The sequence below is a fragment of the Oncorhynchus nerka genome, linkage group LG26, assembly GCF_034236695.1.
Source record: "Oncorhynchus nerka isolate Pitt River linkage group LG26, Oner_Uvic_2.0, whole genome shotgun sequence".
Classification (NCBI taxonomy): domain Eukaryota; kingdom Metazoa; phylum Chordata; class Actinopteri; order Salmoniformes; family Salmonidae; genus Oncorhynchus; species Oncorhynchus nerka.
The window spans coordinates 15,459,106-15,472,845 of record NC_088421.1 but is presented as its reverse complement, the minus strand read 5'-3'; the positions used below and the strand labels follow the sequence as shown (position 1 = coordinate 15,472,845).

The following is a 13,740-nucleotide window of genomic DNA, read 5'->3' as shown; positions in this document are numbered from 1 at the left end:
AACTGTATTGAACCATACTGAACTGTATTGAACCATACTGAACTGTATTGAACCATACTGAACTGTATTGAACCATATCGAACTGTATTGAACCATACTGAACTGTATTGAACCATGCTGAACTGTATTGAACCATACTGAACTGTATTGAACCATGCTGAACTGTATTGAACCATACTGAACTGTATTGAACCATGCTGAACCTGATTGAACCATACTGAACTGTATTGAACCATGCTGAACTGTATTGAACCATATTGAACTGTATTGAACCATACTGAACTGTATTGAACCATATTGAACTGTATTGAACCATACTGAACTGTATTGAACCATACTGAACTGTAATGAACCATACTGAACTGTATTGAACCATACTGAACTGTATTACTGAACTGTATTGAACCATACTGAACTGTATTGAACCATACTGAACCATGCTACTGAACTGTATTGAACCATACTGAACTGTATTGAACCATGCTGAACTGTATTGAACCATACTGAACTGTATTGAACCATGCTGAACTGTATTGAAACATACTGAACTGTATTGAACCATGCTGAACTGTATTGAACCATACTGGACTGTATTGAACCATGCTGAACTGTATTGAACCATACTGAACTGTATTGAACCATGCTGAACTGTATTGAACCATACTGAACTGTATTGAACCATACTGAACTGTATTGAACCATACTGAACTGTATTGAACCATATCGAACTGTATTGAACCATACTGAACTGTATTGAACCATGCTGAACTGTATTGATCCATACTGAACTGTATTGAACCATGCTGAACTGTATTGAACCATACTGAACTGTATTGAACCATGCTGAACTGTATTGAACCATACTGAACTGTATTGAACCATGCTGAACTGTATTGAACCATACTGAACTGTATTGAACCATGCTGAACTGTATTGAACCATATTGAACTGTATTGAACCATACTGAACTGTATTGAACCATATTGAACTGTATTTAACCATACTGAACTGTATTGAACCATACTGAACTGTATTGAACTGTATTGAACCATACTGAACTGTATTGAACCATACTGAACTGTATTGAACCATACTGAACTGTATTGAACCATATTGAACTGTATTGAACCATACTGAACTGTATTGAACCATATTGAACTGTATTGAACCATGCTGAACTGTATTGAACCATACTGAACTGTATTGAACCATGCTGAACTGTATTGAACCATACTGAACTGTATTGAACCATGCTGAACTGTATTGAACCATATTGAACTGTATTGAACCATACTGAACTGCATTGAACCATACTGAACTGTATTGAACCATATTGAACCGCATTTTACCCTCTACTGTAATTCTCCTCTAACCATCCAAAGATTGGTGAACTTGCCTGTACTGTTTTCACTGATAGATGATAATGCTGGATTTCACTTCTGCAGGGTCCATCTGGTCAAGCAGGAACTGGGGGTCAGAGAGGTCCTAATGTGAGTTAGATTTCTCCTCTGGTCTTACAGCATCTACGTCTGTTGATCTCTATTGCATTGGGCCTATGGTGAGGTGTGAGTCACGGTTTCTCACCAACTGACATTGCACACCATTCATTTACAATCAGCCGTCATCAACCTTTTATGAGTCAAAATCACTTTCTTAGTCAAAATGCAAGCCGAGATCTACCGCTAAGATAACAAAATAAACATGACTTTAAAAAAAAGCCTATGCAACATTAACCAATTAAACAGTTCTGTAGCAATGAGGTTTGTGCAGTAGGCTATAGGCCCAATATCTTATCACTATGCTTGAATTGCCCTGCCAATGTTGTTCTTCTCAGACTATTTAGAAATTCTATTTCTAAATTGTAGGTATATGATCACATTGGCAGTAGATCATTTGTCATATTACTCGTGAGGCACAGCTGAGTGAGCATAATCATTTCATAATTTATAATCATTTATTTTACTGGACTCATGGCCTACACCTGATGGTTCACTTTTTAATGGCTTATAAAAGTGTTGAAAGTCCTGAATAACAACTTAAACATGAACTTACTCATAAAAACAGCAGCCCTTTGCTGTATTCGTTGAGTCGCTCTCTAGTCATGGTTTTAAAAGTTTAGAAATCCCACATTATCAACTTTGCTGCTTCTTTTGACTGCCTATGGCGCGAGGAAACTGTGCAGACACAGTGATTTGAGCGATCTGATTGGCCAGCGCTAGGCCTATTAGTGCACTTGATTTGCTCTCTGGGCCTGCCGGGTAGGTGGAGTTCTACCTTCAGACATGGTTAAAAATGGAAACACTTTGCCTTTCCTGCACCAGGGCTGCTGAATCAAGTGCACCTACCACCAGCACTAAACTCATTTTAAGAAATAGGAACGTGATAAAATAATTTAAATGTTGAAAGATAATGATTAAATAATTCCGCTCTGAAACCTTATAATTGTATGAAAATGATTAGAATCATAAAATTCTAATCTGATGATGTGTGTAGTTTTAGTCGGAATTAGATGAAACAATGTATCTGTATAGTGGAAAAACACAGACTGTCTGAGCAAGGCGTAGTTTAGGGTTTGAACCTCTATGTGTGTGCCGAAGAAAGAAAACAAGAACAATTCAACTGTGTTTGGACCGACCTGGCCTCTGAGACTTCTCAAGGTTTCCCTAATCTCGGGGGAATGGAACTATCGGCTAGGTAGTGAAACACAGGGGTGAGAACTATGGAGAAGGATAAAACTCACCTACTGTTTATGTGTATGTATGTGCGTAGGATACCTACTGTTTGTGTGGAAGTATGTGCGTAGGATACCTACTGTTTGTGTGGAAGTATGTGCGTAGGATACCTACTGTTTGTGTGGAAGTATGTGCGTAGGATACCTACTGTTTGTGTGGAAGTATGTGCGTAGGATACCTACTGTTTGTGTGGAAGTATGTGCGTAGGATACCTACTGTTTGTGTGGAAGTATGTGCGTAGGATACCTACTGTTTGTGTGGAAGTATGTGCGTAGGATACCTACTGTTTGTGTGGAAGTATGTGCGTAGGATACCTACTGTTTGTGTGGAAGTATGTGCGTAGGATACCTACTGTTTGTGTGGAAGTATGTGTGTAGGATACCTACTGTTTGTGTGGAAGTATGTGCGCAGCTATAAAATGGATGTCTTTGTATAATGGACTTCAGAGCGTTCTCGTGAATAAACTGTACTATCTTTTTGCATAAACTGAGTCTTTGACTAATTATTATTAAACCCATGGTCTTACAGATCTCGGGGATTGGTCAGAGCTATTGATTGATTGTTATTATCATTGGGATAGATAATTCTCATGACAGAACACAAGGCTTTATCGTTGTTGTTTTTTTAACATAAAACCAGACCAGTTGGCGACCACTGATTTACGTCATAGGAACTCTCATTCACCCCTTGTCATTTATCCTTCTCCTATGGATGAGTTCTGTTGTCATAAGAAGGATTATGTTGATGTTGTTTTTTTCATAGGGTGCCAGAGGGGGTAGAGGAGCAAGAGGACCAACAGGAAAGTCAGGAGACAAGGTGGGTTTAGGCCTGTGCACAGCTGTCTCATAACGAGAGAAGGAACAGGCGCTGTTGTGTTACTGTTCAGCACAGAATGCCATGCTGTAACGGTTTTCTAGGTGTGGTGAAGGAGAGTCGGACCAAACTGCAGCGTGTAGATTGCGATCCATGTTTAATGAAACAAACGTAAACACGAATAAACACAAAACACTTACAAAACAATAAACTTAATGAAAACCGAAACAGCCTATACTTGTCAACTAAATACAGCGACAGGAACAAAGACACTAAGGACAATCATTTTACATTTACATTTATGTCATTTAGCAGACGCTCTTATCCAGAGCGACTTACAAATTGGTGCGTTCACCTTAAGACATCCAGTGGAACAGCCACTTTACAATAGTGCATCTAAATCTTTTAAGGGGGTGAGAAGGATTACTTTATCCTATCCTAGGTATTCCTGAAAGAGGTGGGGTTTCAGGTGTCTCCGGAAGGTCGTGATTGACTCCGCTGTCCTGGCGTCGTGAGGGAGTTTGTTCCACCATTGGGAATCACACAATCACCCACGACAAACTCAAAGAATATGGCTGCCTAAATATGGTTCCCAATCAGAGACAACGATAAGCACCTGCCTCTGATTGAGAACCACTCCAGACAGCCATAGACTTTGCTAGATAACCCCACTAGCTACAATCCCAAATACATACACACCAAAACCCCAAGACAAAACACACCACAATACAAAAACTCCATGCCACACCCTGGCCTGACCCAATACATGAAGAAAAACACAAAATACTTAGACCAGGGCGTGACACATGCCATCTGGTGCAAAGAGATAATACTTACAATCTGCAGCTACATGTTTGAAACTGAAATCAGTTATTTCAGGAGTCCTTTCAAAAGACCACCAATGAAATGATTAACAATGATTACAAATATATACTTTCATCAAATGAATGAATAGACCAACAGACTCAATAACTGTTTATCTCTATCCCAATCCTCCACCTTCTACATGATCCACCAATCAGGGCACCTCTGGACACGAAGGCCCACCAGGATCCACAGGAGACCAGGTAAGCTCCAGTCTGACACACAACAACACCAGAGTTGAGCTATAATATAAAACAGCTAATAATAGCATATATAATAATACCATATCAAATAATACCATATCCAATAATAGCTGGCATAGGGTGATAATATTTCAATGATACACCCTGCTAGGAAAAAGCATCATTATGCTTCACAGATACATAACAGTGTACGATACCTACTGGTAAAGATAGTCAACTGGATTGAGTCTTTGTGTTGTCTGGTTGATCGTACAGGGACCCCAAGGACCACAGGGAAGGAACGGCGAGGCAGGACCTAAGGGACCTAATGTAAGTGTGATGTGTCAAATGACAAGCAGCTTTTATGTATTTTATTTACATTTTTTTATTTAACCTTTATTTAACTAGGCAAGTCTTGGAACTACCGCTCCCGGATCCGGGAGAATTGTCATCAACTGACACTAATTAGTATAACGCAACGGACAAAAAATATGACTAGAAAATATTCATATTCATGAAATCACAAGTGAAATATATTGAAACACAGTTTAGCCTTTTGTTAATCACCCTGTCATCTCAGATTTAGAAATTATGCTTTACAGCCAAAGCAAGACAAGCATTTGTGTAAGTTTATCGATAGCCTAGCATAGCATTATGCCTAGCTAGCAGCAGGCAACCTGGTCACGAAAATCAGAAAAGCAATTAAATTAAATTGTTTACCTTTGATGAGCTTCAAATTTTTTCACTCACGAGACTCCCAGTTAGATAGCAAATGTTCCTTTATTCCATAAAGATTATTTTTGTAGCCGAAATAGCTCCGTAAATTCTTCACGTTTGGCTGAGAATTCGACCGGAAATTGCGGTCACGACAACGCCGATAAATATTACAAATTAGCTCCATAATATCGACAGAAACATGGCAAACGTTGTTATAATCAATCCTCAAGGTGTTTTTCAAATATCTATTCGATAATATATCAACCGGGACAGCTGTATTTTCAGTAAGACCGGGAGGAAAAATAGCTACCTCTGTCTATTACGCAATAATTACTCTGAGAGCACTCAGCCGGCCACTTACGCAATGTAGTCGTTTACGCTCATTCTTCAACATAAAGGCGTGAAACTACGTCAAAATGCTGTAGACACCTTGGGGAATACGTAGAAAAAGGAATCTGGTTGATATCCCATTCACTGCTCAATAGGGACGCATCGGAACGCAGAGCTTTCAAAACATGAGTCACTTCCTGATTGATTTTTCTCAGGCTTTCGCCTGCAATATAAGTTCTGTTATACTCACAGACCAAAATTTTACAGTGTTTTCTATCCTAAGCTGTCAATTATATGCATATTCTAGCATCTTGTCCTGACAAAATAGCCCGTTTACTTTGGGAACATTATTTTTCCAAAAATGAAAATAGTGCCCCCTAGTTTCAAGAGGTTTTAACAACAAATTCTTCTTTACACTGACGGTCTACCCCGGCCAATCCCTAACCTGGACGACGCTGGGCCAATTGTGCGCCGCCCTATGGGAATCCCAATCACGGCCGGTTGTGATACAGGCTAGAAACGAACCAGGGTCTGTAGTGACAGGAGCCACTTGGGAGCCCCTGCATTGTTTCACATGTTTCTGTTTTTCATTCCAGTCTTATGTTGCGTCTGTCTGTACTGTTTATCTCTATCTAGTGTGTATGTGTGTCTATGCTAATAAAAGTGCAATTATTTTTCAGGGAGCGGCAGGAAAAGACGGACTACCAGGTCATCCAGGACAGCGAGGGGAGCCAGTGAGTTAAACTGGGATTCTATGATGACCCAGGAATTACGTGGTTTTTAGTTACTTTTTCGCCATTGTCCAAATATGGACATAGATTTCAACACTCATCAAGACCCCTAATAACACCACAACAACAAGCAAGACAAAAGCTATGGCTTGGATGCTGAATTACTGAAGTGCTAGAGTGGACTACATACTGAAGACTACTAATCCTATCCATAACTCTCTTTCTCTTTCTCTTTCTCTTTCTCATTGTGTCCTTTTCTCTCAATTCAATTCAATTCAAGGGCTTTATTGGCATAGGAAACATGTGTTAACATTGCCAAAGCAAGTGAGGTAGACAACATACAAAGTGAATATATAAAGTGAAAAACAACAAAAATTAACAGTAAACATTACACATACAGAAGTTTCAAAACAGTAAAGACATTACAAATGTCATATTATATATATATATACAATGTACAAATAGTTAAAGGACACAAGATAAAATGAATAAGCATAAATATGGGTTGTATTTACAATGGTGTTTGTTCTTCACTGGTTGCCCTTTTCTCGTGGCAACAGGTCACAAATATTGCTGCTGTGATGGCACACTGTGGAATTTCACCCAAAAGATATGGGAGTTTTTCAAAATTGGATTTGTTTTCGAATTCTTTGTGGATCTGTGTAATCTGGGGGAAATATGTCTCTCTAATATGGTCATACATTGGGCAGGAGGTTAGGAAGTGCAGCTCAGTTTCCACCTCATTTTGTGGGCAGTGAGCACATAGCCTGTCTTCTCTTGAGAGCCATGTCTGCCTACGGCGGCCTTTCTCAATAGCAAGGCTATGCTCACTGAGTCTGTACATAGTCAAAGCTTTCCTTAATTTTGGGTCAGTCACAGTGGTCAGGTATTCTGCCGCTGTGTACTCTCTGTGTAGGGCCAAATAGCATTCTAGTTTGCTCAGTTTTTTTGTTAATTCTTTCCAATGTGTTAAGTAATTATCTTTTGTTTTCTCATGATTTGGTTGGGTCTAATTGTGCTGTTGTCCTGGGGCTCTGTAGGGTGTGTTTGTGTTTGTGAACAGAGCCCCAGGACCAGCTTGCTTAGGGGACTCTTCTCCAGGTTCATCTCTCTGTAGGTGATGGCTTTGTTATGGAAGGTTTGTGAATCGCTTCCTTTTAGGTGGTTGTAGAATTTAACGGCTCTTTTCTGGATTTTGATAATTAGTGGGTATCGGCCTAATTCTGCTCTGCATGCATTATTTGGTGTTTTACGTTGTACACGGAGGATATTTTTGCAGAATTCTGCGTGCAGAGTCTCAATTTGGTGTTTGTCCCATTTTGTGAAGTCTTGGTTGGTGAGCGGACCCCAGACTTCACAACCATAAAGGGCAATGGGCTCTATGACTGATTCAAGTATTTTTTGCCAAATCCTAATTGGTATGTTGAAATGTATGTTTCTTTTGATGGCATAGAATGCCCTTCTTGCCTTGTCTCTCAGATCGTTCACAGCTTTGTGGAAGTTACCTGTGGCGCTGATGTTTAGGCCAAGGTATGTATAGTTTTTGTGTGCTCTAGGGCAACAGTGTCTAGATGGAATTTGTATTTGTGGTCCTGGTGACTGGACCTTTTTGGAACACCATTATTTTGGTCTTACTGAGATTTACTGTCAGGGCCCAGGTCTGACAGAATCTGTGCATAAGATCTAGGTGCTGCTGTAGGCCCTCCTTGGTTGGTGACAGAAGCACCAGATCATCAGCAAACAGCAGACATTTGACTTCGGATTCTAGCAGGGGAGGCCGGGTGCTGCAGACTTTTCTAGTGCCCGCGCCAATTCGTTGATATATATGTTGAAGAGGGTGGGGCTTAAGCTGCATCCCTGTCTAACCCCACGACCCTGTGTGAAGAAATGTGTGTGTTTTTTGCCAATTTTAACCGCACACTTGTTGTTTGTGTACATGGATTTTATAATGTCGTATGTTTTACCCCAACACCACTTTCCATCAGTTTGTATAGCAGACCCTCATGCCAGATTGAGTCGAAGGTTTTTTTGAAATCAACAAAGCATGAGAAGACTTTGCCTTTGTTTTGGTTTGTTTGGTTGTCAATTAGGGTGTGCAGGGTGAATACATGGTCTGTTGTACGGTAATTTGGTAAAAAGCCAATTTGACATTTGCTCAGTACATTGTTTTCATTGAGGAAATGTACGAGTCTGCTGTTAATAATAATGCAGAGGATTTTCCCAAGGTTACTGTTGACACATATTCCACGGTAGTTATTGGGGTCAAATTTGTCTCCACTTTTGTGGATTGGGGTGATCAGTCCTTGGTTCCAAATATTGGGGAAGATGCCAGAGCTAAGTATGATGTTAAAGAGTTTTAGTATAGCCAATTGGAATTTGTTGTCTGTATATTTGATCATTTCATTGAGGATACCATCGACACCACAGGCCTTTTTGGGTTGAAGGGTTTTTATTTTGTCCTGTAACTCATTCAATGTAATTGGAGAATCCAGTGGGTTCTGGTAGTCTTTAATAGTTGATTCTAAGATCTGTATTTGATCATGTATATGTTTTTGCTCTTTGTTCTTTGTTATAGAACCAAAAGATTGGAGAAGTGGTTTACCCATACATCTCCATTTTGGATAGATAATTCTTCGTGTTGTTGTTTGTTTAGTGTTTTCCAATTTTCCCAGAAGTGGTTAGAGTCTATGGATTCTTCAATTGCATTGAGCTGATTTCTGACATGCTGTTCCTTCTTTTTCCGTAGTGTATTTCTGTATTGTTTTAGTGATTCACCATAGTGAAGGCGTAGACTCAGGTTTTCCGGGTCTCTATGTTTTTGGTTGGACAGGTTTCTCAATTTCTTTCTTAGATTTTTGCATTCTTCATCAAACCATTTGTCATTATTGTTAATTTTCTTCGGTTTTCTATTTGAGATTTTTAGATTTGATAGGGAAGCTGAGAGGTCAAATATACTGTTAAGATTTTCTAGTGCCAGGTTTACACCTTCACTATTACAGTGGAACGTTTTACCCAGGAAATTGTCTAAAAGGGATTGAATTTGTTGTTGCCTAATTGTTTTTTGGTAGGTTTCCAAACTGCATTCCTTCCATCTATAGCATTTCTTAATGTTACTCAGTACCTTTGGCTTTGATGCCTCATGATTGAGTATTGCTCTGTTTAAGTAGACTGTGATTTTGCTGTGGTCTGATAGGGGTGTCAAGGGGCTGACTGTGAACGCTCTGAGATATTCTGGGTTGAGGTCAGTGATAAAGTAGTCTACAGTACTACTGCCAAGAGATGAGCTATAGGTGTACCTACCATAGGAGTCCCCTCGAAGCCTACCGTTGACTATGTACATATATTCCCTCTCTCTCTCTCTCTCTCTCTCTCTCTCTCTCTCTCTCTCTCTCTCTCTCTCTCTCTGTCAGGCTGGCTCTTTCTCTCTCAGCTCTTAGCTTTGGGTCACGGCTTCACTTGCTATTTTCTTACTTGTCATCTCTCCTCTCTTAGGGCTTCCAAGGCAAGACTGGTCCACATGGGCCAACGGGTGTGATCGGACCACAGGTGAGTTATCCAATAAGTGATTAGAACTACATTTGTAGTTATTTTGTGACACAATGAGAATCAAACCAATAAATGAGAGCTGTGAGGTAATGAGAACTCCTGTCTTGTTTTGTCTCTGTGGTTGTCGTTAGGGTAAATCTGGTGAGACTGGGCCTAATGGCGACAGAGGACACCCTGGGTCACCAGGACCCCCTGGAGAGACGGGTTTACCCGGAGCGGCAGGCAAGGAGGGACCCAAGGTGAGTCCGTCGTGTTCATCTTCAGTGAATTAACTTCACCACCACCACCATCATCTTCAACACTATCATTATTATCATCATAAAAGCAATCTATAGAAGATCATACATGTCTCCTCCAGGACCCTCTCAGAAACGAGATATGTCACCTCACCTCAAGGGATTTATCCTTCCCACAAATTTCCAAACTGATAAAGGGGAGAAAAAAATTCCTCATTCCATACCTCACTGTGCTCCGTACATTACCGCTCATAAAATATGGATGTTCCTCTCAGTTGATGTGGCTGTTGCACTGGTCTCTGTGATTTATCACCTCATAAGAGGCCTGCTGTGAAATAGCAGGTTACAAATAGAAATCAAACTGGATCAGAAATAGAGGAGGTACTAAAAACAAACAAAATATAACTATTGTAAAATAGATTGTGTCTGTAAAATGTGTATAATATGTATAAACTGAAGGTAGAAGCCTAAGTGTTATTGTTTATTAGTTTACTCCAATTGGGGGAGGAGTGGTAGGGTTTGTGGGGAAAAATAAAGGTATATTCTAAAAAAAAAAGTGTGTATATGTATGTATGCATATACAGTATGTATGTGTATTTTTGTGCATATATGAATCTGCCGTTTCCAGCTACAATAGTCATTTACAGCATTAACCATGTCTAGACATTAACCATGTCTAAACGGTATTTCTGATCAATTTGATGTTATATTAATGGACATTATTTTATTTTTTTCAAAAACAAGGACATTTCTAAGTGCCCTCAAACCTTTGAACGATAGTGTATATATATGGGTATGTATGTATGTGTATGTATGTTTGTATAGGGATATATATATTTACCCCCAAAATATATGGGGAATTGGAAATGATGCAGACAATTACATTGATGGAAGCAACAATCTGTCCGCAATATTAAAGCTGATCAACCCCTTAAAAAAATAAAAAGAGGCCTGTTGTCAGCTCACTGGTAGACTCAGACCTAATCCTCCATGTCTGTCTGTCTGTCTGTCTGTCTGTCTGTCTGTCTGTCTGTCTGTCTGTCTGTCTGTCTGTCTGTCTGTCTGTCTGTCTGTCTGTCTGTTTGTTTGTTTGTTCTGGTTTCCAGGGAGACGCGGGTCCGTCTGGAGCTCCAGGAAAGAGTGGCCCCGCTGGGCTCCGAGGCTTCAGAGGGAGCAGGGGCAGCCCTGGAGCCATGGTAACACACCCACCTCACATCTCTTGACCTTCACCCTACTGACATTTTACATTCTACACTGATGTAAAGTACTACTGTGTTGTATAGCACCCAGTGTTTTATGTGAAAATCACTGAAGGCCAGTTTCCTGGCTTTTTAATGGAGATTCTCCATTGACCATGCTGCTTTTTAGTCCAAGAGTGGGCTTCATCTGGGTCTGGGAAGTCTTTTACTTGAATTAACTGATGGTGGACCATCTGATAACTGTATACTCTGACAGTGGGATGGAAACTGATTGGTTAGAATTCCTGTGATGAAGGCTCTGATTGGTTCACCTCTGTATGCTTGCCTCTCTCTAGGGCTCTGCTGGACTGAAAGGAGGAGAAGGACCCACCGGTCTGTCAGGAGCAGTGGTAAATTGGATTTCATCATGTAGCAATTGTTTAATTCCCATTTTCCCCATGCTACACCCCTAATCTCCACCTCCATCCCCCATCCTGGTCCGTATGTGGTCTATAGCCAACAAGGACATGTAGAGTGGGAGGCTGTTACCATGGAGATCATAACCAGTGTACTAAATGAAAGAGTGAATCATGTGACGTTGTCCTCTTACCTCTCTGTTCCCCCGTTGTGTCATTACCCAGGGTGCCACTGGGGAGAAAGGGCCTTCTGGAGCGGCTGGTGCTATTGGTCAGCCCGGACGCTCTGGTGGGGTCGGCCCTGGAGGACCAATGGGAGAAAAGGGCGAGCCAGTAAGAACCTTTGATCATTTCCTTATTCGTTTTTTTTTCTTACGCAACGCTAGTGTCTATTTCTAAATGGACATATGTACATCACTGCTCATTACTGAGAAATAAACAGCATGTGTGGGTTCCTCTGTACTATATGTGTAATAATCAATGTTTACGCGTGTGTGTGTGTGTGTGTGTGTGTGTGTGTGTGTGTGTGTGTGTGTGTGTGTGTGTGTGTGTGTGTGTGTGTGTGTGTGTGCATGTTCCACTCTCTCTGTGTTATCTATTAATCAATATGTCATGGTGCAATATGAGACTAGAATAGTGGCGGTGGTTCATCATCCATTTGTTCCCCAGGGAGAGAAGGGGCCCATCGGGCCGGCTGGACAGGACGGGGCGCAGGGGCCTGTGGGGCTGCCCGGGGCTGCTGGCCCCGCTGGGCCTCCAGGAGAGGACGGAGACAAGGTACTTACACCTGTACACAGTTACAGCACAGTAGGTACCATACCACTGTAGAGGGACAACTTAGGAGAATCCAACTACTGGCCCTCAAGGCCTGAAACACTGCTGGGGTGTTTTATTGCTAGTCAATTGATCTATTGTCCTTATTAGCCATGGAGTCCACTTACCTACTGGCCTTGATGTTGTGTGGGTGGGAAGTGTATGGGTTGCTGTGTGTGTCTCTATATCTCTGCAACGTGTGTGTGTGTGTGTGTGTGTGTGTGTGTGTGTGTGTGTGTGTGTGTGTGTGTGTGTGTGTGTGTGTGCGCGTGCGTGTGCGTGTGTGTGTGTGTGTGTGTGTGTGTGTGTGTGTGTTGTCTACAGGGCGAGACAGGAGGACCAGGCCAGAAGGGCAGTAAAGGAGACAAAGGAGAATCTGTGAGTCTTCATCTGGAGAGATTTCAACCACAACACTGTCTTTCAGCCTTACAAGCCACAGTATTACACACCTGACAGGATATGACATCACCAGACACAGTACTACCAGAGAGAGGGAGGGGAAGATCCTATTTCTGACACAAAACTGCCCATGTTCAGCAGATCCTTAATTATTAAGTAGGTGAAGAGTTTTTGTGTGGGGGGCAATGAAAGATAAATATAAATTGCTATTTTGATACATGAGGCTTATTTGATCTAATAGAAATTTCATAATGCTTAGGTTGTTACAAGTGTGTTGTTATAAGTGTGACGCACTTTTTTAAATGTAATATTTATTGAATATTAAATCATACAATCTACCTGCAGTGAAGCCGCTCAACATTTACATTACATTCAGTCATCTAACCATCTCCCGTCTAGAGTGACCCACAGGAGAAACCAGGGCCCCGCCCAAGGGCACGTCGGCAGATCCCCCACCAAGTCAAAATGGGGATCAAACTAGCTTTATTTTTGACTTTTATCTTTGACCATCATTCTATCCCCCACCCAGCAACTCCACTCCCACTTGTCTCCAGTTCCACATTCCAAACCTCAGTTTCAAACAAGTATTCAGTTAACAAGATGTATCCAACAATCCAAAGAGAGGAATAGGTGGGAGCTTGACAGCCCGTCGTTCCGCTCTGGGGACAACGAATCCCATTGTTAGAGTGGAGACACAAGCATCTCATCGTTATATCCAGTATCTCTGGTACTACTCACCTGGCAGAATATGACATCACAAACCATAGTACTACACACCTGACA

At 41.1% G+C, this 13,740-nt stretch overlaps 1 protein-coding gene across 1 annotated transcript in view; it reads left to right on the top strand.

Moving 5' to 3' along the window:
- Nucleotides 1-13,740, top strand: part of LOC115110893 (collagen alpha-1(XI) chain-like) — a 102,984-nt gene that overhangs the window by 75,273 nt on the left and 13,971 nt on the right. Inside the window, exons 32-43 of the mRNA XM_065010137.1 lie at nucleotides 1,446-1,490; nucleotides 3,495-3,548; nucleotides 4,568-4,612; nucleotides 4,868-4,921; nucleotides 6,319-6,372; nucleotides 9,862-9,915; nucleotides 10,047-10,154; nucleotides 11,258-11,347; nucleotides 11,686-11,739; nucleotides 11,971-12,078; nucleotides 12,415-12,522; nucleotides 12,883-12,936. Of these exons, the coding sequence (XP_064866209.1) occupies nucleotides 1,446-1,490; nucleotides 3,495-3,548; nucleotides 4,568-4,612; nucleotides 4,868-4,921; nucleotides 6,319-6,372; nucleotides 9,862-9,915; nucleotides 10,047-10,154; nucleotides 11,258-11,347; nucleotides 11,686-11,739; nucleotides 11,971-12,078; nucleotides 12,415-12,522; nucleotides 12,883-12,936 (828 nt within the window). The remainder of the gene's footprint in view (nucleotides 1-1,445; nucleotides 1,491-3,494; nucleotides 3,549-4,567; nucleotides 4,613-4,867; nucleotides 4,922-6,318; nucleotides 6,373-9,861; nucleotides 9,916-10,046; nucleotides 10,155-11,257; nucleotides 11,348-11,685; nucleotides 11,740-11,970; nucleotides 12,079-12,414; nucleotides 12,523-12,882; nucleotides 12,937-13,740) is intronic.